Consider the following 24,903-nt stretch of genomic DNA (forward strand, 5'->3'; position numbering starts at 1 on the left):
ATTGGGATTGAGTGTGTCATTGCTATGTCCCCGACTCAAGCATTAGATCAATCATCATCTTATACAAACCCTCAATTGTCAAGCGATGCACAGTCTTTCAAAGTCTTTTTTTCATCTGTCTGTTCTCTGCTGATGAAAAGATCTCTGTTTTAGAAATTGTTTGATGTTCTAGAGATGACATTGTGAACCCATTGCGGTTTGTGGTTTCTGAATCTGAGGGATATTTAAAAGTGAGGGAGGAATATAGACAGGATTTGAAAGGATATTTGATTTTAACTTTACTCTTTGCTGAAACTGCCTGGATTTGCTAACAGGTGCGGATATCAGAGCTAAGACGTATTACAGGAGAGTGTTCTGTGTCTTCTAAAATTATTCAGAAATTCTACAAAGACTTAAGCATGAGCAAGTAACTTTCCTACGCTACAGTACATTTTCTAAACCACCATCCACCCTCTCCACCTGTGCTGTGTTAGCCGTTGATTGCTGTGACCTACAGTCTTTACTGACCTTTAAATGGCCACCTCTTTCTCTGCAGGTGGCTAGTGGAGAAGATGTCTTGACCCAGATATATCTTATTGACTATAGATGCCCACGTGTCTCTCCCTCTCTCTAGGTGGCTAGTAATTGAGTATCTTACTGACCTGACATACCTAACTTCCCTCTCTGTAGGTGGCCAATGGAGGAGTATTTAAATGTCTCTCTCTGCAGGTGACTAGTGGAGTATTTTACAAATTTTATATACCCACTTTTCTCTCTAGAGGTGGCCAGAGGAGGAGAATATCTTACTGACCTTGGATACCTACCTTCTCTCTCTCTGCAGGTGGCCAGTGGAGGAGATGCTACCCAGGGGCAGGTGGAGATCTTCTCCCTGAACAGGCCCACACCACGCCCAGTGAAGAGCCTCCAGGTGGGGGCCCCAGTTAGGTGTCTGGAGTACGTGCCTGAACCCAGCCCCCCAGAGGAGATGGAGGCTGTGGCCCTCAGGAGCCCTACTGGGGTGGGGAACACCATTTGTTTGGGACTGGACGATGGAAGGTGAGGTCAACACAGCTTTTAGAGAAATTGTCAAATACAATAGTGTAAGTTACATTTAAGTAATGTGGATGGATGCATGGATGGATGATGATGATGATACAGAAATATTATTGTATTTATTATTGTTGGTCACCACTATTATCCTACTTACGAAGTCAATTTGTTTTCACAGAGAGTCATATTCTGTATCACCATGCAGTATAGTATGTTAGGTTAATCTCAAGACAAACAAAATCTGTCAATAGTAGATGGGACAAAGAAATCAGAGTTGATTTCATACACCTTGAATCCTGGTGCTCAACCATTTCTTATTTTCCCATCTACTGTTTGTATTTTCAGATTTTACTGCATGTAATGGAGGAATAGTTTAATCTCAGACTGTTACAGTCCTGGTGATTACATTACTTTCTAAGAGAAAACACTCCTCTTGCATCTCATATTGCCCGTTTACTGTAGTTATTTTCCTCTGCAATTTGTTTGTTAATCATTTGGGCACCAGAATAAAATGAAAAGTGTGCAGTTTATTTGTTTATGTTGACTCATTCACTCTATGTGTCCTGAGAGTAGGGAAAATACAAAGTGTAATAGAAGCACAATTTCAGCATTTATTTTTGTGGAACACAATCGACTGTCAACTAGTTAACGTTCTCTTTCGAGAAATAAATATATTTTTCCAAAGGTGTGCATTTGTTCATTGTAAATTTAGGAAAAATGTGCAGAACAGTCAGTGAAGTTCAGATGGAATCTTAAACACGAGAACGAGCGAGGGGCTGCACACACACAATACAAGGTCCAAAGTGCCCAGTTACATCAAGGTACTCAGTCTTCATAAATGATGTTCATTTATCATGTACAGTGTACATTGTTCCTTCTCCTTTTGCCACCAGCATCCTGGTGTATGGCAGTGTGGACACTGCAGCCCAGTGCCTGTTGACCCTGCGTAACCCTCAGCGCTGCCCTGTCCTGTGCCTCAAACACTCCATCAACTTCCTATTCGCTGGGCTCAGAGATGGAACCATGATGGTGTATGGACGAAGTAATGGAGGTAAGGTCTTTCCAAGGTCTCCCCCTGTATGTCAGGAAGATAGTCATCAGATTTCAATCCAAAATGACAGAATTGTTGAATCATCACATTACTAACATAGCAATTTATTTAATGTTAGCTACATAGAAGTATATGTTTCAAGCCATCACCATTATAGCAAGGAAAGCAATCACAGCACAATTAAAGCAGGAGAATGGAATAATTTTATAGTTACATTACGCCACTAATGCTCTTAGCTAGTAATTTGTATTAATTCAGGTAATCATTTAATTCACTCATTAGCCTACTATAGCAACAATGTTTAAGCATTGTTTTGTATGAAATGTGACATTAAAATGGAATAGTTATTTCGATATTAGACATTATTAACAGGGCTTGTATCTGTAAAAAAATGGCTTTTAATTAAGTAATCAATCAAATTAGTAGTGCAAATATTAATCTTATTGTTTCCTTGTTTCAATTTGTACATCTTTCAAATTCCCATGTATGTCTCTTTGTTTTGCAGTGAATGCCTCAGTGAGTGTGTGTGAGAAATATCATTTCTGTCATGCGTTCAGTCTGCATGCGGAGACGTGCTATGAGTGATAGGATTTTCAGGGAATCCATCAAGTGGATGCGTTTGCAAAAAGCCAATTAATTTCAGACAAGCAACCTTGGAAAATATTTTAAATACTTAAAAACCTCTTTTCATGCCCATTCTTGGTGATCTTCACTACCAGTTAGTGTAAGGAAATGACTCCTGAAGTCACCATACAGTGGTTGGTGTGCTCATGTTGTGGTCAGAAAAGGCATATCATAGGGCTAGGAGCACCATCTCAACACTCATTCTCCCAGTAGGTCATCACAGCCTGCGGCAGAACAATGGCTGCCCGGTTGCGGTGTGGTGCGTCTTACCTGGCTGTGTCAGTGTGGCTGCCTGCATCCACCCAGCACTCTACTGTCCTCTCACCTCCAGCCAAGCAGAAAGGATGATTAATTACGCCAGTGTGCTGCGTGCCGATTAAATATTACTATTCATGTTATGTAAAATAAATAAATAATAAAGAGGTAGAAGACAGGAAAAAAGCTCTGGAGTGGAGCGTGGATGGTGCCAGGCAATGTTTGTGCATTCTGCACAGCTGTTAAAGATTGATGCCCCTGGATGGCACACTGCTGCCTGGAAACCATGTCTGCAAGAGTAGGAAATATCAAGTCTTCACATGGGATTTCTATCAAAATGCATATGAATAGCCTGCACAGCACATTGTTGCTTAGCGGAAAATCCCAATTTCTTTTCTCATATAAATATAATTCATACTGTTCATAGAGTTGAAGGGCTGGGCTTCAGAAACCTATTTAGAAAATCTTTTGATGGTCTGAAACAGTTTTTGACCATTTTCCAGTGTTTTGCGGTGGTGCGTGTGGTAGAGCTGTGACATGGCCAAGGCTTGTGCATGGGGCTAGGGGGACTTAAAAGAAAGTGAATAACAAAATGTGGAAGAATGACATTTAGAACACGCCAAGCAATTAACCTGAGGAAGTCAGAAGGCATTGTGAAGCTATTCTGATTTGAAAGGCATGAAATAAACAACTCAAAATGTTAATTAAATGGCTGGGTGCACTTCCTTCTCTAATTTTGCTTCATTATAGCACCGCAAAGGAAAAGCTTATGTAAGGTGCTTCATAATGCACTGCCATGGTAGCTGCAACGGGTGCCCTGTGTTTACAACTCAAAGGAAAAATGTCTGCTTAATTTTCACACCGACGGGTGGAAAAATGAAGTGGCGATAAAGAGGTTAGGAAGCTGATTAAATTGTATGGCAGAGTTATTAGCATTTGGATGTTAGGAATGCCTTATTGTTTAGTCTGAAAGTATAGTCCATAGACACTTTGTTTTCATCAAATTGTGATTCACGCTGTTTTTTGTGTGTGTGGGTGTATGTCTGTGTGTGTGTGTGTGTGTGTGTGTGAGTGCATGTGTGTGCACTGCGCATGTGCATGCTTAGTTGCACATGCATGTGTGTGAAACAGTAAGTGTAAGTATTTTCTTGTGTTTTCACTTTGGAATATTTGTCTAGAGAACACCAGGGCAAGTTGCTTGAGTGTAAGTAGAAGCAATGTAGTTTAATTGCCTTGCTCAAGGCAACAGCTGCTGAATCACCACACTGAGCAGTCAAACGGAAAGTTTTGCATGTATTTAAAACATAATCATAAACTGGCGATAACAAGTCATGATTTTGTTAGCTGTTTTAGCAAATCTTTGTTTTGTTCTTAGTAAAGTAAGAGTTTAAAGTGTTCTGATTCTGAGCATTTGTTGTGTTGTCTTCTCAGGTGAGCTGTGGGAGCCAGACTCCTGCAGGACTGTGAGTGTGGGCCCAGAGCCTGTGCGAACTCTTCTGGTTCTGGAGGACTCTGTGTGGGCCAGCTGTGCCAACTCTGTGACCATTATCAAGGGCTCCAGCCTTTCCACTCAGGTACAATAGGAGATGCACCAAGTGCTTTATTGTTTGAGCAACAGCACACAAATACAAGCCTCTCGAAATGCTCCTGGAAAGCATCTTCACTTCCGTCTTGCATCCTTTTCACAACTGCTTAAGACCAAAGGCTCATGCACAGAATAGTCTCGACAATACACTGTCCTTTCCTTCACCTAAACACACTTTATGTTGGAACTATAAACTATATTGGAACTCAAAACTCCTTGAGTTCTACATTGATACTTTGACCTAAAGTATTTGTGGGGATGTTGGCATCAGAATGTGTTTTCAGGCAGCAGTGGCTCTTTATGCTTGTACACTTTCCTCCCTGTTCAATCCTCTGGAGATCAGAGCTTAGCCAGCTGAGTGACCACGCAAAGGAGACAAGGTTCTGTCTGGCTCGCCCCAGCGTATCCCCTCTGCATGGTGAACAGGCATGTGTGCTTGTGTCAGTGCTGGTTGCACCTCTCTTAGCCTTGTCTTCCTTACTAATGCACACCCTGGAGGGCTAACTTCACCGGGGCTGTGATGCGGAACCGGGATCAGGGAAGCAGTCCTTGCCCCCAGGATTGAGCCATAACTTTAAGATGGGGGGGGAGGGGGGGGGGTCAGACTTCAGACTTACCCCTCTTCTACTTTAGCGGTCTAGCCCGCTTACCTAATTCAGATCAGCCTTATTGTCAGCGCTGCTCTGTCTTGAATTGATGATCCTTAATATAGCCGGTAGTTAACACAAAGGGCTATACTGCAGCCCTGTGGATCTGCATCCATCTCTCCTCCTTCTCCTCCTCCCCCCACTCCTCCTGTGTGTGTGCTTGAAGGGACCCTTGTGTGTGCTCTGCATTATGACAGAGCTCCGGGAATGACCCATGTGCCCTAAAAAAGAGGCCTGTCATCAGAGCCTAACCAGGCAGGACTGTGTGGATGCAGGGCATGGCATGACATGTCTCCCTCTCTCTACTTCTCTCTAGAAGAGGGGATATGCTTACTCCCCCTCCCTCTCCTCCCTGTCCTGCCCATGCTGACTCCCCTCCTTCCTTCACCTCCGTGGCTGTGGATTTGCTCCCCCTAAGAACAGACACCTTGTCACCCAGTGTAATGCAGGGCTAATGAGCTGTTCAGGCGCGGGGGCTTTAGTGCTGGGGCTTTAGCCTGCAGTGATTCTCCCCTCTGCTGATGAAGGACTTGGTGCTGCTGTTTGTGTGACAGAAGTGCTGGGTGGAAGGGGCATATTACCTCTTGTCACACTGCTACCACTCTCATGGCTGTGAGCAATGCAGAACTCATCTCACTAATACCAGTGTGTCAATTGGGTGAACAGTTGTTGCCATCACTTATTTGACACCATCCATTTCAGAAGAGACCTTAGTACCAAATATGTGCTCTGATAGGCTATCCAGGCAGTATCCAATTTTGTCAAGGCTGGCAGTCATGCAGCCCTGTAAACAGATCTCACTTCCACTAACCTCTTCTATTCAATTACCCTACCAGTTAATGCATTATTACTGTAGCTATGGCATTGTTTTACGTTTGGCCTCACTGGGATACAGGGGACAGATCAAATTGAAAGCAGTCAGATAATGACATATCCAGTGAAACATATGGTAGACAAGGTGTCATGATGACAGGGTGTCAACCAATAATTAGCCTGTTAATTAACAATTTGTCTGTTCATGCCAAAATCACTGATTTAACCCCCCCCCCCCATGATTTTCTAATGGTTCACTGACATTTTCAATGCTCTTTTAATTTGATATATTTTTTTACTTTATTTGCATTTAGTTTAATTCTTTGAAATAGGGCTCTATCAACTTAAATATTTTATAGAATTTAATGGTTGCACTTGAAAATGGAAGGGATGCGATTTCCTCTCTTCCTAGGCGGAGCAGAGCAGGCACCTTCTGCCGTGGAGTCAATTAAAGAGAAAACACATCAAAGGGTTCTCTTCTCTCCCCACTCTCAAACAAAGGAGGTCCCTCTGGCAAGGGCACACAAACAGGTGGTAATCCCCGTCCTCCGGTGCACAGGGGGGAGCATCCCTCCTCAGCCCTCTCCCTGACTAATCTCTCATCCCCGGACTCATGAACCGAGAGTGATAGGAGCGGGGAGACGATGCCAGAGCCAGCCCCTGTCATGGTGCAGACCTCGGGGGTAGCATGCCTAACTATGATAAGGCGCGCTGCTCTTCCTCAGCTACTCATTAAGAATGTGTGCCTGAAACGCCTCCTCTTTTGCTGTGGTCTTGAGAAATTGGAGGGTGGGAGGATGATGTATACTGACACAGTAGAAAAGATGCCCCTGTCTGTGAAACATTGGTGCAGTTCATTACAATCTCAAGAGAGACACGCTATAGCCTTTTCTGGGATGTTGCAGGGTTGTTAATCTCCAGTCATCTGGCCTACTTGGGTTTTGTGAAAGAGCTCTAAAGAGGGGTACTCAAACCTACGCTCAGGCATTCTATTAGTCTTTTGTTAACAAGTAATATCCGAATGTAATTTGTTAATGGCGTTCATGTGTAATTCACTTTTTATGATTATGTCTGAGCACATTAGCAGTGTTGTCCATGGATACAGTGAACTAGAACTTCTCGAGAGGGGTTCTTATGACATGGATGCACAATACTTTATGTGCATATGTTTGTGTGTGCGTATGTGTGGGTGATTTATGTATTTGTTTAATGAAGTCATACTGTATATCTAGGATATTATAACTTCATTATGGATGTCTACGTACAGAGACATACATTTGACAATGTGCAGAGCAATGGTAAAGAAGCAATTACAGACAGTAACATCACACTTTGTATGGTAATCAGAAATCCATTGCAACATATTATAGATTTCCAGATTTCTGTAAGAACCCCCCCCCCCCCCCCCCGGACTGGACCCAAGTACCTCAGTAGTTTTTCCCATTACCATCATATCTGACAGCAGAGAAAGCCAACCCAGACAAAATCCTGGCTCAAATCTTTTCATATCTCGTCCTGACAAGACATATCACATCTGTTTTGTTGCGTTTAGACCAAGATGTCTGCATGTAACATTGATCGGATTCATAAAAAACTCTGATCTACAGTATATTTCATTTAAAAGACCAATGTAAACCGGGTCTAAATGGGGCTATACTGTTTATTTTAACTACATGTTCTGTGTAAGCATTTGCTTGGCAGCTCTATGCCTATTCTCTATGCCTATCTCTCATCTCTACTATAGTTTCCATGGTTATTCACTGCTTCTCTCCTTCTCTCTTCCAGAGGTTTGAGGTGCACCCAGAACCCATGGTGAGCGTGGCCCATATGGTGCGGGCTGGAGGAGGAGTCTGGATGGCCTTTAGTGAGGGCTCTTCTATTCGCCTGTTCCATACTGAGACACTGGAGCATCTGCAGGAAATCAATATCTCCACACGAGTATCTTTGCACAGCCCAGGTATAGTACAAAACGCCTACACTCAGGTTGCTATAGGGATTCGTCTTGACCTCCTCATTCCGGGGGTCAACGTTTTATACAGTAGATTCAACTCCACAAGTCTTTGCTAGGGTTCTGTCACAAAATCTATTTTGTCATGAGCCTGACTTGCTGTATTAGTGGGGTTAGGAGGAAAACATAGGCATACATTAGTTCGTTTTTGGGGGCCCTCATTGTACAAGAGCAATGAGACGGCACCAATTAAGCCACGCCGATGCTGCACTCCTTGCTGGAATGATATTCTGGTCTTGTCTTGCTGGAGCTGCTCCTTTGGTCCTGCACTCCGGGACTGACCTGAATAAGTAGCCATCTAAAGACCCTGAGAAGCCACGATGGAGCCATAGGGTGAGAGGGAGGAATTCATAAAAGGAGTACAATCATTGACGAGCTGTTACAATGCTGCAGACAAGGTTTTCATTGCACGAGTTGCCATGGACGCACTTGTCTTTCCTTTAACATCCCGGCAACACTTGTATCATGACAGTTTTGTTTTCTTTTTACCTGCGTCTCTATTTTCTTTTCTTCTCTCTCTCACGCTTTCTCTCTTCCCATCTTATCTGTCTCCCTTTTATTTTACCTCTCACTGCAACCCCTTTAAGATGCTGTATACATTCTCCTCACTCTCCATCTTCCTTCATGATGAATGAAATATTTATCAACCAATCCAGGTATTTCCAGTCTTAGTATGGGGAAGTCAGGGTAAACACGTTGGACTGGCTGAAACAGAAATGATCCTGTTTCAGGGTGGTCCTTCCACACATTTATCAATTTGATTCAATATCAGCCCATGGACCCATGGCCCAGGGAGCCATTACAGCCTAAAATCCTGGGGCCTCAACTCAGTCAAGCCTGTGCTCCCTTTCTCCTAATGCTGTCTGGATTTATTCAGTTTGATATTCTGCACGTTAAAAGGACTGAGGATCAGAGTCAGACAGAACTCAAAGGAGAGAAAGGCAGTGCACCAAATCAAGCTTCAGCAGCCGGACGCAGAGAGTTACTGTCAACAGGTCCACTGTTGTTGCCCTCTTTCATTAGTTGGATGGAGAAGGAAAGAACAAAAAGAGACATGGTTCAGAAAGCCCAAACTTGTCTTTCTCAGGTCAAAGTTTATTTTTGTTAGGAATGTCTTCTTCTTCAAGTGCCTATCGGTCAAGATGTCTAGATTTTATATAGTTCGGTGACCCTGAGGTCATTTCCTCCCTACTCCAGCACTTCCTGATGAAATATGCAGGATGTTTGAGAATGAGAGAGGGAGGCATGTTGGCCTCAGGGGAAGTTAGGAGAAAGGGCATGAAGGGGGTTAGGGGGGCTAGGATGAGGGGTGGTTAGAGGGCTCCTGCTTACTTTCTCTTCTGCTGTGCTCATGGGTAAAGGAGCACTCGGTTCCTCTGGATACACTGAGTGCACATGAAACACTGATACAGTTATTACAGATCAATGCTCTTCCATTCCCATCTGTCTCGCCCTTAATTTTGACAGGACAAGAATTAATGATCTACTCCCCAAATCCTCGCCCTTTAATGTGCTGCTCCTCATCAGGGGGGGGGGGGGTTCTGTCTGATGTAGTAAACAGCTGGGAATTTTCTAAAGCCGAGAAGAAAAACCTGTCTTTTGTTAATGGATTTAATAGTAATTTTCTATGGAAAAAAATATATGTAATTCAAAAGGTCCTTATTGAAATATCACAGTGACATAGTTATCTTTAGAGATTTCTTTTTAGCACGTAAAACAGCTCCTTAGATCAGCCCACTGAAGACCTCTGCATTACTGTAAAAATCGGAGGTGGAGGATTGCTTAAATACCTCCCCAATTTCCTGTCTTTGTCATTATCCTCTTTCATTGCTGTTCCTAGACGATGCCTGGCTGGCGCCTACATGCTCTTACTTAACGTGACAGTTCATGTTATAGAAACATTCCACCCAAAAACAATATTTTTGCATATGATGCAAAATGCAGCATCATATGATACAGAATTTATCATACCGGCTGTATTTCTGTATTTTGAAGACTTGATTGCTGACATGCAAAACATTTTGGGACTATATCAACAATGGACTAATGAAACAAATACCATTTTTGGGTGGAGTTTTCCTTTAACCCTGGAGTAGGTGGTCATGTCAACCGCTGCCCCTCTGATGTAGCTCTTTGTGACATAGACTAGAAATAGACACAATCTCTACCTAAGCAGTCAACTGACATTTACAGTGCATTCGGAAAGTATTCAGACCCTTTGACTTTTTCCACATTGTTACGTTACAGCCTTATCATAAAATGGATTCAAATGTTTTTTTTCCCCCTCATCAATCTACACACAATACTCCATAATGACAAAACAAAAATAGGTTTTTAGAAATTTTGGCTAATTTATCATTTTTTTTAAATGGAAATATCACAAATAGATAAATATTCAGACCCTTTAATCAGTATGTCACACCCTGGCCATAGAGAGGGTTTTGTTCTCTATTTTGGTTAGGCCAGGGTGTGACTGGGGTGGGCGTTCTATGTTCCTTTTTCTATGTTTTTGTATTTCTTTGTTTTGGGCCGAGTATGGTTCCTAATCAGAGGCAGCTGTCTATCGTTGTCTCTGATTAGGAATCATACTTAGGCAGCCTTTTCCCACCTGTGCTTTGTGGGATCTTGTGTTTGTGTAGCTGCCTGTGAGCAGCCCAGAACGTCACGCTTCGTTTTCATCTGTATTGTGTTGGTGAGTTTCATATTTATTAAACATGTGGAACTCTAAGTACGCTGCGCCTTGGTCTACTCCTTTAGACGATCGTGACAGTACTTGAAGTACCTTTGGCAGCGATTACAGCCTAGAGTCTTCTTGGGTATGATGTTACAAGCTTGGCATACGTGTATTTGGGGAGTTTCTCCAATTCTTCTCTACAGATCCTCTCAAGCTCTGTCAGGTTTAGTGGGGAGCGTCGCTACACAGCTATTTTCAGGTCTCTCCAGAGATGTTTGATCAGGTTCAAGTCCAGTGTTTGGCTGGGCCACTCAAGAACATTCAGAGACTTGTCCCAAAGCCACTCCTGTGTTGTCTTGGCTGTTAGCTTAATGTCATTGTCCTGTTGGAAGATGAACTTTTGCCCCCGTCTGAGGTCTTGAGCACTCTGGAGCAGGTTTTCATCAAGTATCTCTCTGTACTTTGCTCCATTCATCTTTCCCTCAATTCTGACTATTCTCCCAGTCCCTGCTGCTGAAAAACATCCTTACAGCATGATCCTGCTACCACCAGGCTTCACCGTAGGGATCGTGCAGGTTTCCTCCAGATGTGACGCTTGGCATTCAGGCTAAAGAGTTCAATCTTGATTTCATCAGAACAGAGAATCTTGTTTCTCATGGTCTGAAAGTCCTTTAGGTGAATTTTGGCAAAGTCCAAGCAGGCTGTCATGTGCCTTTTACTGAGGAGATGCTTCCGTCTGGCCACTCTACCATAAAGGCTTGATTGGTAGAGTGCTGCAGAGATGTTTGTCCTTTTGGAAGGTTCTCCCATCTCCACAGAGGAACTTTGAAGCTCTGTCAGTGACCACCAATCGCTCTGTTTGGCCAGCTCTAGGAGGAGTCTTGTTGGTTGCAAACTTCTTCCATTTAACAATGATGGCGGCCACTGTGTTCTTTGCTGCAGAAATATTTTGGTACCCAATTCCTTCAGCCTCATGGCTTGGTTTTTGCTCTGACATGCACTGTTAACTTTGGGACTTTAACTAGACCGGTGTGTGCCTTTCCAAATCATGTTCAATCAATTGAATTTACCACAGGTGGACTCCAATCAAGTTGTAGAAACATCTCAAGGATGATCAAAATCAAATCAAATCAAATTTATTTTTATATAGCCCTTCGTACATCAGCTGATATTCTCAAAGTGCTGTACAGAAACCCAGCCTAAAACCCCAAACAGCAAGCAAAGCATGTGAAAGAAGCACGGTGGCTAGGAAAAACTCCCTAGAAAGGCCAAAAACCTAGAGAGGAACCAGGCTATGAGGGGTGGCCAGTCCTCTTCTGGCTGTGCAGGGTGGATATTATAACAGAACATGGTCAAAATGTTAAAATGTTCATAAATGACCAGCATGGTCAAATAATAATAATCATAGTAGTTGTCGAGGGTGCAACAAGCACGTCCGGTGAACAGGTCAGGGTTCCATAGCCGCAGGCAGAACAGTTGAAACTGGAGCAGCAGCACGGCCAGGTGGACTGGGGACAGCAAGGAGTCATCATACCAGGTAGTCCTGAGGCATGGTCCTAGGGCTCAGGTCCTCCGAGAGAAAGAGAGAAATAGAGAGAGCATATTTAAATACACACAGGACACCGGATAAGACAAGAGAAATACTCCAGATGTAACAGACTGACCCTAGCCCCCCGACACATAGACCGGTTGACCCTCCTGATCAATGGAAACAGGATGCACCTGAGCTCAATTTTGAGTCTCATAGCAAATTGTTTGAATACTTATGTAAATAAGGTATTTCTGTTTCTTTATTTGTAATAAATGTGCAAATATTTCTAAAAACCTGTTTTCACTTTGTCATTATGGCGTATTGTGTGTAGATTGATGAAGATTTTTTATATTTTTTATTTAGTCCATTTTAGAATAACAAAATGTGGAAAAAGCCAAGGGGTCTGAATACATTGCGAATGAACTGTATAAGATTGAATTCTTCACTGTGCCTTTAACTCTGTCCTGATCCTCTGAGATCTTTTTCCTAAATACCTCGCTCTCTGCAGAAGCTTAACATGCACCTCAGTGATGCTGCCTCACCTCCCTCCTTGCACAGCACTGCTGCTGCTTCCAAACATGGGCTGTGTTCATGCATGATGAAATGAATCAATTAAGGTGCTCTCCAAGCACTCATGTGAATCACACGTCATAATCTGAGCGTGACACAGAACAACCATGTAAATGCAGCTCTATATGTAAATGAGCATTCTCTCAGTAGCGATCACATGACTGATGTTGTAATTCAATTAGGTGGTTGCCGTGGATATTAAGTGAAACTCTACGTATCAGGACCACAAGAGCCAATAAGCCAATGACAGGGATCAGAAAACCATAAACATCATGTATTGGCTCCTATTTTGAGTGTAATTTCACAATTATACCGTTTGCATGTACAGTTGATGTCGGAAGTTTACATAGACCTTAGCCAAATACATTCAAACTCCGTTTTTCACAATTCTTGACATTTAATCCTAGTTGAAATTCCCGTCTTAGGTCAGTTAGGATAACCACTTTATTCCATTCTTCCTGACAGAGCTGGTGTAACTGAGTCAGGTTTGTAGACCTCCTTGCCCGCACACACTTTTTCAGTTCTGCCCACACATTTTCTATAATATTGAGGTCAGGGCTTTGTGATGGCCATTCCAATACCTTGACTTTGTTGTCCTTAAGCCATTTTGCCACAACTTTGGAGGTATGCTTGGGGTCATTGTCCATTTGGAAGACCCATTTGCGACCAAGCTTTAACTTCCTGACTGATGTCTTGAGATGTTGCTTCAATATATCCACAATTTTCCTGCCATCTATTTTGTGAAGTGGACCAGTCCCTCCTGCAGCAATGCACCCCCACAACATGATGCCGTCACCCCCGTGCTTCACGGTCGGGATGGTGTTCTTCGGCTTGCAAGCATCCCCCTTTTTCCTTCAAACATAACGATGGTCATTATGGTGAAACAGTTCTATTTTTGTTTCATCAGACCAGAGGACATTTCTCCAAAAAGTACGATCTTTGTCCCCATGTGCAGTTGCAAACCGTAGTCTGGCTTTTTTATCGCGGTTTTGGAGCAGTGGCTTCTTCCTTGCTGAGCGGCCTTTCAGGTTATGTCGATATAGAACTCGTTTTACTGTGGATATAGATACCTTTGTACCCGTTTCCTCCAGCATCTTCACAAGGTCCTTTGCTGTTGTTCTGGGATTGATTTGCACTTTTCGCACCAAAGTATGTTCATCTCTAGGAGACAGAACAAGTCTCCTTCCTGAGCGGTATGATGGCTGCATAGTCCCATGGCATTTATACTTGCATACTATTGTTTGTACAGATGAACGTGGTACCTTCAGGCGTTAGGAAATTGCTCCCAAGGAAGAACCAGACTTGTGGAGGTCTACAATTTTTTTCTTCTGAGGTCTTGGCTGATTTATTTGGATTTCCCCATGATGTCAAGCAAAGAGGCACTGAGTTTGAAGGTAGGCCTTGAAATACATCCACAGGTACATCTCCAATTGACTCAAATGATGTCAATTAGCCTATCAGAAGCTTCTAAAGCCATGACATCATTTTCTGGAATTTTCCAAGCTGTTGTGTCTTTGGGGTACCATTAAACTGAAGACATGTTTATCAATTAACTCCCTGTAATTATTATCACGCGATTAAACTGATTAATCGTTTAACCTCTCTAGGCTAGGCGGGACGAATTCGTCCCACCTACGTAACAGCCACGGCTATCCTGTGGCGCGATTTTCAAAACCTTAAAAATCCTATTACTTCAATTTCTCAAACATATGACTATTTTACAGCCATTTAAAGATAAGACTCTCGTTAATCTAACCACACTGTCCGATTTCAAAAAGGCTTTACAACGAAAGCAAAACATTAGATTATGTCAGCAGAGTACCAAGCCAGAAATAATCAGACACCCATTTTTCAAGCCAGCATATAATGTCACCAAAACCCAGAAGACAGCTAAATGCAGCACTCACCTTTGATGATCTTCATCAGATGACAACCCTAGGACATTATGTTATACAATACATGCATGTTTTGTTCAATCAAGTTCATATTTATATCAAAAACCAGCTTTTTACATTAGCATGTGACGTTCAGAACTAGCATACCCCCCGCAAACTTCCGGGGAATTCGCTAACATTTTACTAAATTACTCACGATAAACGTTCACAAAAAGCATAACAATTATTTTAAGAATTATAGATACAGACCTCCTCTATGCACTCGATATGTCCGATTTTAAAATAGCTTTTTGGTGAAAGCACATTTTGCAATATTCTAAGTACATAGCCCAGGCATCACGGGCTCGCTATTTAGACACCCGGCAAGTTTAGCACTCACCATAATCATATTTACTATTATAAAAATGTCATTACCTTTTGTTGTCTTCGTCAGAATGCACACCCAGGACAGCTACTTCAATAACAAATGTTGGTTTGGTCCAAAATAATCCATCGTTATATCCGAATAGCGGCGTTTTGTTCGTGCGTTCCAGACACTATCCGAAATAGTAAAGAAGTGTCACGCGCTTGGCGCAATTCCTGACAATAAAATTCTAAGTATTCCATTACCGTACGTCGAAGCATGTCAACCGCTGTTTAAAATCAATTTTTACGTCATTTTCCTCGTAGAAAAGCGATAATATTCCGACAGGGAATCTCCTTTTCGGCAAACAGAGGAAAAAATCCCAAAGGCGGGGGCGGTCGGGGTCACGCGCATAAGCTAGTGTCTCTTGATGGGCCACTTGAGAAAGGCGATAATGTGTTTCAGCCTGGGGCTGGAATGACGACATTCTGTTTTTTCCCGGGCTCTGAGAGCCTATGGAAGACGTGGGAAGTGTCACGTTAGAGCAGAGATCCTTAGTAAATGATAGAGATGGAAAAGAAGTTCAACAAATGGTCAGACAGGCCACTTCCTGTAAAGGAATCTCTCAGGTTTTGACCTGCCATTTGAGTTCTGTTATACTCACAGACACCATTCAAACAGTTTTAGAAAATGTAGGGTGTTTTCTATCCATATGTAATAAGTATATGCATATTCTAGTTACTGAGGAGGAGTGGTAACCAGATTAAATCGGGTATGTTTTTTTATCCAGCCGTGTCGATGCTGCCCCCTAGCCCTAACAGGTTAATTGTAATTAACTAGGAGATCGGGGCACCAAGGAGAATGTTCAGATTACAAAGCTATAATTTTCCTAATATAACTTTCCTATATTATAATATTATATTCTATTATACTATAGGCCGATTATCTTCTGGTTTAAACGGTGTATTTTACCTCGCGTTCAGTCTCATTCCAAACGTCGTAAATTGTTGTATCTGCACGAACCCAGTCTTTACTAAAATCATCCATACATCAATTGTCTTCAAATCATTTATTTACTACACTAAGTAATTAACAGAAAACATACAAACAGTAATTATCGTCACAAAGGATTGGTATAGTAATGTGCCCTAATGGCTAACAGGCATGGCTGGTCTGTTAGACAATGGGTCATAAACGGTCAGCTGAGAAGGTACACAGAGTTCATTAATATTGACAATTGAAGGCTCGCTCATTCGGGACCAATTGCAATCAATATATATTTACGCTCATGTGTCGTCGGGATCCTTGTTCGAGCGTCGTTCTGATGGAGAGTTCCTCTCTCTCTCTCTCTCTCTCTCTCTCTCTCTCAGAATGGATCTTTCAAAGCGACATTCATTAATGTCGTTATAGAATGGATGTTTCGTTGGTCTTCGCGTTCGATGATATAATTTACTTAGCTGCAGACTAATAATTAATATCAAAGACTTGTTCTTATTCTGTCGGTCTCGATAGTCTAAAAGTTAACCACGTGGTGTAGTTCACTTTCAGTAGAGGAATTGGATGGTAAAACCTATTGGCCATGGAGTGGAGGCCTGGTCTAGAGAAATGTAGCTCAGGGTATAGTTTTATAGTGACCCTTGAACAGGCTTGTCAAATGACGCCTGGTCCTGTCTGTGTCCCTTGGGGGCGTGCCGATGGCTGAGTGAAGCTTGGTACAGAAATCCAATTCTATCACATTAACATCAGTACATAGCATCTCAATGTATTACAAATAGCTTTATCCTTATTAATACATTTTATACAACCATGTGGATGCAAGTCTCAAGCTGAGGCTATTATATAAACAGTTTTATGGTAATATGGCTATATTGTCTCTTCTGAGTATCACAAAATTGTACCAAGCGGACCAGTTCGTAGCTGGATTCTTCACCAATCTTCCATACCTTCTCCAGAACACAAATGTCGCTTGGCTCCCCAATTCTGTGAGTTGGAAGAATTTCCTGTGTCTCTCTATGGGCCATGTGGCCAGAGACTCCTCTTAGAGTTTTTACAACCCTTTCACACAGGGCCTGGGTGGTTGGGAAGGTAGGTTGGGGGATGGTACAAAGGGGAGGGGGTCAACTGTCCTTCCTGTACCCAAAGAGGCCAACGTCATGACACTGTTTAAAAGCACAGTCAACTTAGTATATGTAAACTTCTGACCCACTGGAATTGTGATACAGTTAATTATAAGTGAAATAATCTGTAAACAATTGTTGGAAACATTACTTGTGTCATGCACAAAGTAGATGTCCTAACTGATTTGCCAGAACTATAGTTTGTTAACAAGAAATTTGTGGAGTGGTTGAAAAACAAGTTTTAATGACTCCAACCTAAGTGTATGTAAACTTCCGACTTCAACTGCATAGTGATAACTAATACCTATTGTACTGAAACAAAGAAAGTGCATGCAAACACAACAGCACAACACAACATGCATAACTGTGTACTGTTGAATGATACTAATAACTGACTTGATGTAAACATACTGTCACGCTCTGACCTAGGAGAGCTGTGTTTTCTTTGTTTAGCGAGGCCAGGGTGTGATAGAATGCCCACCCACCTATGTTTTGTGTTCTATGTTTTGGCCGGGTATGGTTTCCAATCAGAAGCAGGTGTCTATCGTTGTCTCTGATTGGAAGCCATACTTAGGCAGCCTGTTTTTCCTTTGTTTTTTGTGGGTAGTTGTTTTCCGTTTAGTTGTAAGTACCTGACGGAACTGTCGGCTGTCATTTTTGTTTAATTTGTAAAGTGTTCATTCTTCATTAACCTCTATGGGCTAGGTGGGACGCTAGCGTCCCCCCCAGTGGGGCACTCCATCAACAGCCGGTGCATTTCAAGAGAACGGCAAATTTGAAAACAAATAAATGTCAAAATTCAAATTTTTCAAACATACAACTATCTTACACCCTTTGAAAGATAAACATCTCCTTAATCTAACCACGTTGTCCGATTTCAAAAAGGTTTTACGGCGAAAGCATAAAGTTAGATTATGTTAGGAGAGTACATTGACAATAGCTGTGTGTAATGTTTTGTCAATTCAAAGACAGGGTCACCAAAACCATAAAACCAGCTAAAATGATGCACTAACCTTTTACAATCTCCATCAGATGACACTCCTAGGACATTATGTTAGACAATGCATGCATTTTTAGTTCTATCAAGTTCATATTTATATCCAAAAACAGCGTTTTACTATGGCATTGATGTTGAGGAAATCGTTTCCCTCCAATAACCGGCAGTCAAGTCAGCACCACAAATTAAATAATTAAAATTAGAAAACATTGGTAAAATATTATATTGTCATTTAAAGAATTATATATTTACATCTCTTGAACGCAATCAACTTGCCAGATTTAAAAATAACCTTACTGGGAAATCACACTTTGCAATAATCTGAGCACTGCGCCCAGAAAAATACGCGTTGCGATACAGACTAGCCGCCATGTTGGGGAGATCTAAAATCGAAAATACTATGTAAATAATCCATTACCTTTGATTCTCTTCATCAGATGTCACTTCCAGGTATCACAGGTCCATAACGAATGTAGTTTTGTTCAAAAAAGCTCATCATTTATGTCCAAAAATCTCCGTCTTGTTAGCACATGATCTAAGCCAGCCGGACTTCACTTCATGAACGAGGGGAAAAAATATATTTACGTTCGTTCAAACATGTCAAACGTTGTATAGCATAAATCATTAGGGCCTTTTTTAACCAGAACATGAATAATATTCAAGGTGGACGAATGCATTCTCTTTTATAACGTATTGGAACGAGGGTACCCAACATGAACTCGCGCGCCAGAGTCTAATCGGCCATCACCGTTCCATGGCTCTTGTTCGGTCAGATCTCACAGTAAAAGACTCAAAACACTTTGTAAAGGCTGGTGACATCTAGTGGAAGCAATAGGAAGTGCCAAAACATTAATCAACCCCTGTGTGTTTCAATGGCATAGGCTTAAAGGTAATTCAACACATCAGGTATCCACTTCCTGTCAGAAAATGTCTCAGGGTTTTGCCTGCCAAATGAGTTCTGTTATACTCACAGACACCATTCAAACAGTTTTAGAAACTTTAGGGTGTTTTCTATCCATATATAATAAGTATATGCATATTCTAGTTACTGGGTAGGATTAGTAACCAGATTAAATCGGGTACGTTTTTTTATCCAGCCGTGAAAATACTGCCCCCTAGCCCCAACAGGTTAAACTCAAGATGAACATATTCCACGCTGCACCTTGGTCTACTCATTATGACGCCTGTGACAGAACTACCCACCACAAGAGGTGCAAGCAGCGTGTACTCTCCAGGAGGAGGAGTGGGACCAAGCAGTATGGCTTAGAGGAGTGGACCTGGGAGGAGATCCTAGATGGGGCAGGACCCTGGACAAGGCCATGGGAGTATCGCCGTCCGCAATGGGAGATAGAGGCAGCGACGGCGGAACGACGATACTGGGAGGAACGGCTAGGCAAGCAACAGGAGGCCGAGAGGCAGCTACCCCCCAAAAAATGTTTGGGGGGGCACACGGGTAGATTGGCAAAGGCGGGTTTAAGACCTGAGCCAACTCCCCGTGCTTACCGTGGGGAGCGAGTGACCGAGCAAGCACCGTGTTATGCGGTGATACGCGATGTGTCGCCAGTGCGTACTCACAGCCCGGTGCGCTCGGTGCAAGCTCCTCACCGTTGCCGTACTAGACTTGGCCGGCAGCCAGGGAGAAGTGCACCGGCTCAACGTATCTGGTCTCCAGTGCATCTCTTCGGCCCAGGTTATCCTGCGCCTGCTCTATGCACGGTACCCCTCATTCACCAGCACAGCCCAGTTCGTCCTGTACCAGCGCTCCGCCCTTGCCGGGCTAAAGTCAACATCGAGCCAGGACGGGTTGTGCCAGCCCTAAGCACCAGACCTCCAGTAAGGCTCCACAGCCCAGTGTGCCCTGTGCCTGCCCTGCGCACCCAGTCTCCTGTGCGTCTCCCCAGTCTGGTGAGACCAGTTCCAGCTCCCCGTAGGAAGCCTCCAGTGATGATCAATGGTCCGAAGCCTCCAGTGATAATCCATGGCATGAAGCCTGTAGTGATGATCCATGGCCCGGAGCCTGTAGTGATGATCCATGGCCCGGAGCCTGTAGTGATGATCCATGGCCCGGAGCCTGTAGTGATGATCCATGGCCCGGAGCCTGTAGGGATGATCCATGGCATGAAGCCTCCAGTGATGATACATGGCCCGGAGCCTGCAGGGATGATCCATGGCACGAAGCCTCCAGTGATAATCCATGGCCCGAAGCCTCCAGTGATAATCCATGGCCCGGAGCCTCCAGTAATGATCCATGGCGCGGAACCAGTAGTGATGATCCATGGCACGGAACAAGTAGTGATGATCCATGGCACGGAGCCTGCAGCGAAGGTCCCCTGTCCGGAGCCTGCAGCGAAGGTCCCCTGTCCGGAGCCTGCAGCGAAGGTCCCCTGTCCGGAGCCTCCAGCGACGCTCCTCAGCCCGGAGCCTCCAGCGACGCTCCTCAGCCCGGAGCCCCCAGCGACGCTCCTCAGCCCCCAGCGACGCTCCTCAGCCCGGAGCCCCCAGCGACGCTCCTCAGCCCCGAGTCTTCAGCGACGCTCCGCAGCCCCGAGTCTTCAGCGACGCTCCGCAGCCCCGAGTCTTCAGCGACGCTCCGCAGCCCCGAGTCTTCAGCGACGGCCTGCAGCCCCGAGTCTTCAGCGACGGCCTGCAGCCCCGAGTCTTCAGCGACGGCCTGCAGCCCAGAGTCTTCGTCGGCAGTTCAGAGCCTCCGGCAACACAGAAGCGGGGGGATCAGCGGGCGGTGTGGGGGCTACGCCCCGAACCAGAGCTGCCGCCAATTATAGATGCCCACCCGGACCCTCCCCAATAGGTTCAGGTTTGCGGCCGGGAGTCCGCACCTTTGGGGGGGGTACTGTCACGCTCTGACCTAGGAGAGCTGTGTTTTCTCTGTTTAGCTAGGCCAGGGTGTGATGGGTGGGTGGGCATTCTATGTTTTGTGTTCTATGTTTTGGCCGGGTATGGTTTCCAATCAGAGGCAGGTGTCTATCGTTGTCTCTGATTGGAAGCCATACTTAGGCAGCCTGTTTTTCCTTTGTTTTTTGTGGGTAATGGTTTTCCGTTTAGTTGTAAGTACCTGACGGAACTGTCGGCTGTCATTTTTGTTTAATTTGTAAAGTGTTCATTCTTCATTAAACTCAAGATGAACATATTCCACGCTGCACCTTGGTCTACTCATTATGACGCCTGTGACACATACTGTATGTGGTGCCAGAAATAATAATTTGATTTTATCAACAATAACTAACATGAGTTATTGTTTCATTTCCATAATGCTATGAATACAGTACTTAACAAAACTCTCATGTTTCCCTATTCCTATGTTGTAGGCCAGAAGAGCATGCGTGTCACCAGCCTGCTCATCTGCCAGGGGCTTCTGTGGGTGGGGACTGCCCAGGGAGTCATCATCACCCTGCCCGTGCCCAAACTGGAGGGCATTCCCAAAATAACAGGTACAGATGAGTTTTTCACTGTGACAAATGATCCATTATCAAAATGGGAATACTAATTGCTCCTGGGGATATGTATGTCAACATTGTGCTTTTCTGGTTGTGTCTCTGTCCTGCAGGAAAGGGGATGACCTCTCTGAATGCCCACTGTGGTCCAGTGGACTTCCTGGTGGCCACCTCCAGCACCCTGTCCGCAGAGCTGCTGAAGAGGGACTCAGTGGGGGATGGACCCGACTCTGCCTGCGGAGGGGAGGACCGCAGTGACTCCTCCTCCCAGGAGTCTCTTCAGCAGTCAGGCTGCTCCCAGGGGGAGGGGCGGGGCAAGGGGCAGGGTGTGCTGCTTCAGTACAGGCTACGCTCCACGTCGGGGTTGCCGGGGCGAGCACTGACGGCACGGGGCGACGAGGCATCTGACTCCTCTCTGGAATCTCTGGAACAAAGACTGGAGGACGGCTCCATCTATGAGCTCAGTGACGACCCCGAGATGTGGGTGCGGGGGCGCCCCTGTGAGCGAGACAGGGGGCGTAGGGACAGGGTGACCTCGGCCGCGGTCATATCCGGGGGCAGGGGCTTCCAAAGACTGAGGGAAGGGACAGCAGAGCGCACGGGTGTGGAGTCTAAAGAAACAACCCTGATGGTATGGCAACTGCCACTAACTGTGTGACCTGGACATCAACATTCAGGCAGTGTAGTGTGGAGAAACAGGTCTTTACCCCAGCCCCGAATCCTCTCCATTCCATAATGACAGGAACTTGAACCATGTGAGAGAAGTGTATTAGTGCTGGCACAGAGCACGAGGCCAGGCTGATGGCTCCTTGTGTGGGTTCAGGAACTCCTGCATGCTCCATCTGAGGAGACCTGCTGGTGGCCTGTGAGGCATGGGGCACTGCCATCCCATTGGTGGCTCTGTGTGTATCTCTTCCTCAGCCACAGGCCCAGGGCATTTCTTGTGACAGCTTAAACTGGTCCTCTCCCCACCTTGCCAAAATGGATATCCCGAAATCAAGCATCATTTGACTGACTGTGCTCACCTCACGAACATTTCTCTCCCACAGTTGACAGCATTCCTCTGTAACAATGGACCACATTCCTTTGAGAGCGACCGTTTGTTGAATTTACCATGCTGCAGTGCTGGAGATGGACATCTTTTATCTGATCCTTTGGGAGAGAACGCATCAGTTTAGAGCTGAGAAACTACTGTTGGTTTACGAAGGACTTATTTAGTTCTGTTAGTTCAGTAAGCCTCGTGCTCACTCCCTGGCAATGTGAAATATGTGAAATGTCTGTCATAGTGTGTCACATTTGAATCTGTGCTTCTAGGAAATTAAAGTGTGTTAGACACTGACTGTGAGTCCTTAATCGTCTGATGTTTTACAGTATACTGCATAAATAGATGGGTTATCTGAGGTATCATTGACAAGGAAGATTCCTGAGAGGGAATAGAAGACAATGTCTCAGATGTGTCCTGGTCTACCGCAGTTTAGAGGTTTTAACTTTCAATGTTCCTACTCGAATTACTGCAAAATGCAAAACAGATACCATACTGTAGATCTTTATTGTTGATGACGAAGACATTGTACATTGTTAATTTTAAGTTAGTTAAAGCAAACACATAGGCTCACAATTATTTCACCTTTGTTACACATCAAAAGGCCTACTGAATTAACTACAAAATACAACAACTGCAGCCACCAAGACATCATTAGTTGCTGTGTATAGGCAATCGGAGGGGAGAATGCTTCGTATGGGGTTCTGTGGCAATTTAACACACGCAAACCTTTGATAAATCTATCCCCTAGTAGCATTTCTGTCTCCTTTCCTTCACTTCCTTTGTGAAGACATTGCCATCGGTGGTCTGGTGTGCTAACAGAGACATGGTATTATCCTGCCCTGTTCCTGTTTCTATTCTTCCACAATGGAAAAGACCTTTGACAACATCTTTGAAAAGTGTTCATTTACAAATTAATTGAGATGTTTGGCTATGAATGCATGGCATTGAAGTGTTCTTTTAAATTGCCTGTGCTGCTGGATGGAAGTGATGGTTGATTACATATTTTGTCACGACTTCTGTAGAATCTGTTAATAATTCCAGTTACATCTCCACATCTGAGTACTCTATTTCATCCCAGTTGAAGGCCATGCTTTCTAAGATTTTGAAACATTCTTTGTTATTTTACTTAATCTCCCCGGCATTGACAGACAGCAGCTTTTCAATAGAAAACACAACTCAATACAGAGCGTTGAGGTGTTTCTATCCAAACGTACACATGAGAAAAGCTGTTTAAAGCGTACTGTAGAAAACCACAGGACCTATTTAGTGTTTCTATGATAATACATTTCCACAACTCTTTTCTGGAGGTCACCAACAAGTCAAGGTTATTTGGATGTAGCCAGAGGGTACATGAGTGTATGATTGAGTAACCTGTATGTAGCATAGATTATTCATCCACAAACACTACCTGTATGTACAACAACTGTTTCAGTGGTTTGCCTTTCCCACTGCTGGGGTGTTTGCTCAGACGTTATTGCATCCTATATCTTAGTGTGTTTCCATTCTCTCATCCTTTCTCATCCATTCACACTCATTATTATTTGATCTATTCAAACTCCTAAATGGAGATTGTCCATTATAACTTCACACTCATACCGACCATACTGTCTGTTCTTATAACACCGATTTATGCAGCTTCTCGAAGCTTCCCATAATTCAACTTTCATTCACATAACTGAAAATAATGTGCACTTATAATACTATAGACTTCGATACCCCTGTTGTAGAGGAAGAGGCTTGTGATGAGTTGGCTGGTTTAACTTTTGATTATGATTAAATAATTATGTGACTCAGTTGTGTACGTTAATAGAGTGAGAAGTCTTTAACATTAGATTAATAATGTTAAGTTACATTGCACATACAAAATATTGCTTTACTCCATTACATGTCAATTCCAATGTCCTATTGGTACGTTAATAAATACATGCTTACATACTGTACTGTAAAAGTGTTTCATAATTCATGTGTAACATGTCAATGTTAAATAAATACTTCATAGTGATAACATGATTCTAATCATCTTTTGTGGGACTCAAATTAAGGTTGGTGTGTTGATTTGAAGATTTACAAGTCTGAACCTGTTCAATGACCCACAAACCATAAAATACGTCTACATTTTGTCCCATTTTGTGAAGCCTAATAAGAGTCTCTCTGTTAGAGGCCACTGTATCCAATCCCTTGGCTCATCCGATTTGGAACCAGACTTCACATTTCTCTGTTCGTACAGCCCATAGCAGTATGGTCCAGCCCAGTATGTTGGATAACTG

The 24,903-nt window shown here is 43.7% G+C and overlaps 1 protein-coding gene across 3 annotated transcripts in view; it reads left to right on the forward strand.

Annotated features, from left to right (window-relative positions):
* Positions 1 to 24,641, forward strand: part of arhgef10la (Rho guanine nucleotide exchange factor 10 like a) — a 128,698-nt gene extending 104,057 nt beyond the window's left edge. For all 3 annotated transcript variants that reach the window (XM_014133567.3, XM_014133570.3, XM_014133569.3), the window contains 6 exons: positions 821 to 1,035; positions 1,923 to 2,080; positions 4,391 to 4,533; positions 7,790 to 7,961; positions 21,466 to 21,588; positions 21,705 to 24,641. In XM_014133567.3, coding sequence (XP_013989042.2) covers positions 821 to 1,035; positions 1,923 to 2,080; positions 4,391 to 4,533; positions 7,790 to 7,961; positions 21,466 to 21,588; positions 21,705 to 22,249 — 1,356 coding nt within the window. In that variant the 3' untranslated portion in view covers positions 22,250 to 24,641. The remainder of the gene's footprint in view (positions 1 to 820; positions 1,036 to 1,922; positions 2,081 to 4,390; positions 4,534 to 7,789; positions 7,962 to 21,465; positions 21,589 to 21,704) is intronic.
* The last annotated feature ends 262 nt before the right edge of the window (positions 24,642 to 24,903 follow it).

The sequence above is a fragment of the Salmo salar genome, chromosome 12 (genome assembly GCF_965601325.2).
Source record: "Salmo salar chromosome 12, fSalSal1, whole genome shotgun sequence".
Taxonomy (NCBI): Eukaryota; Metazoa; Chordata; class Actinopteri; order Salmoniformes; family Salmonidae; genus Salmo; species Salmo salar.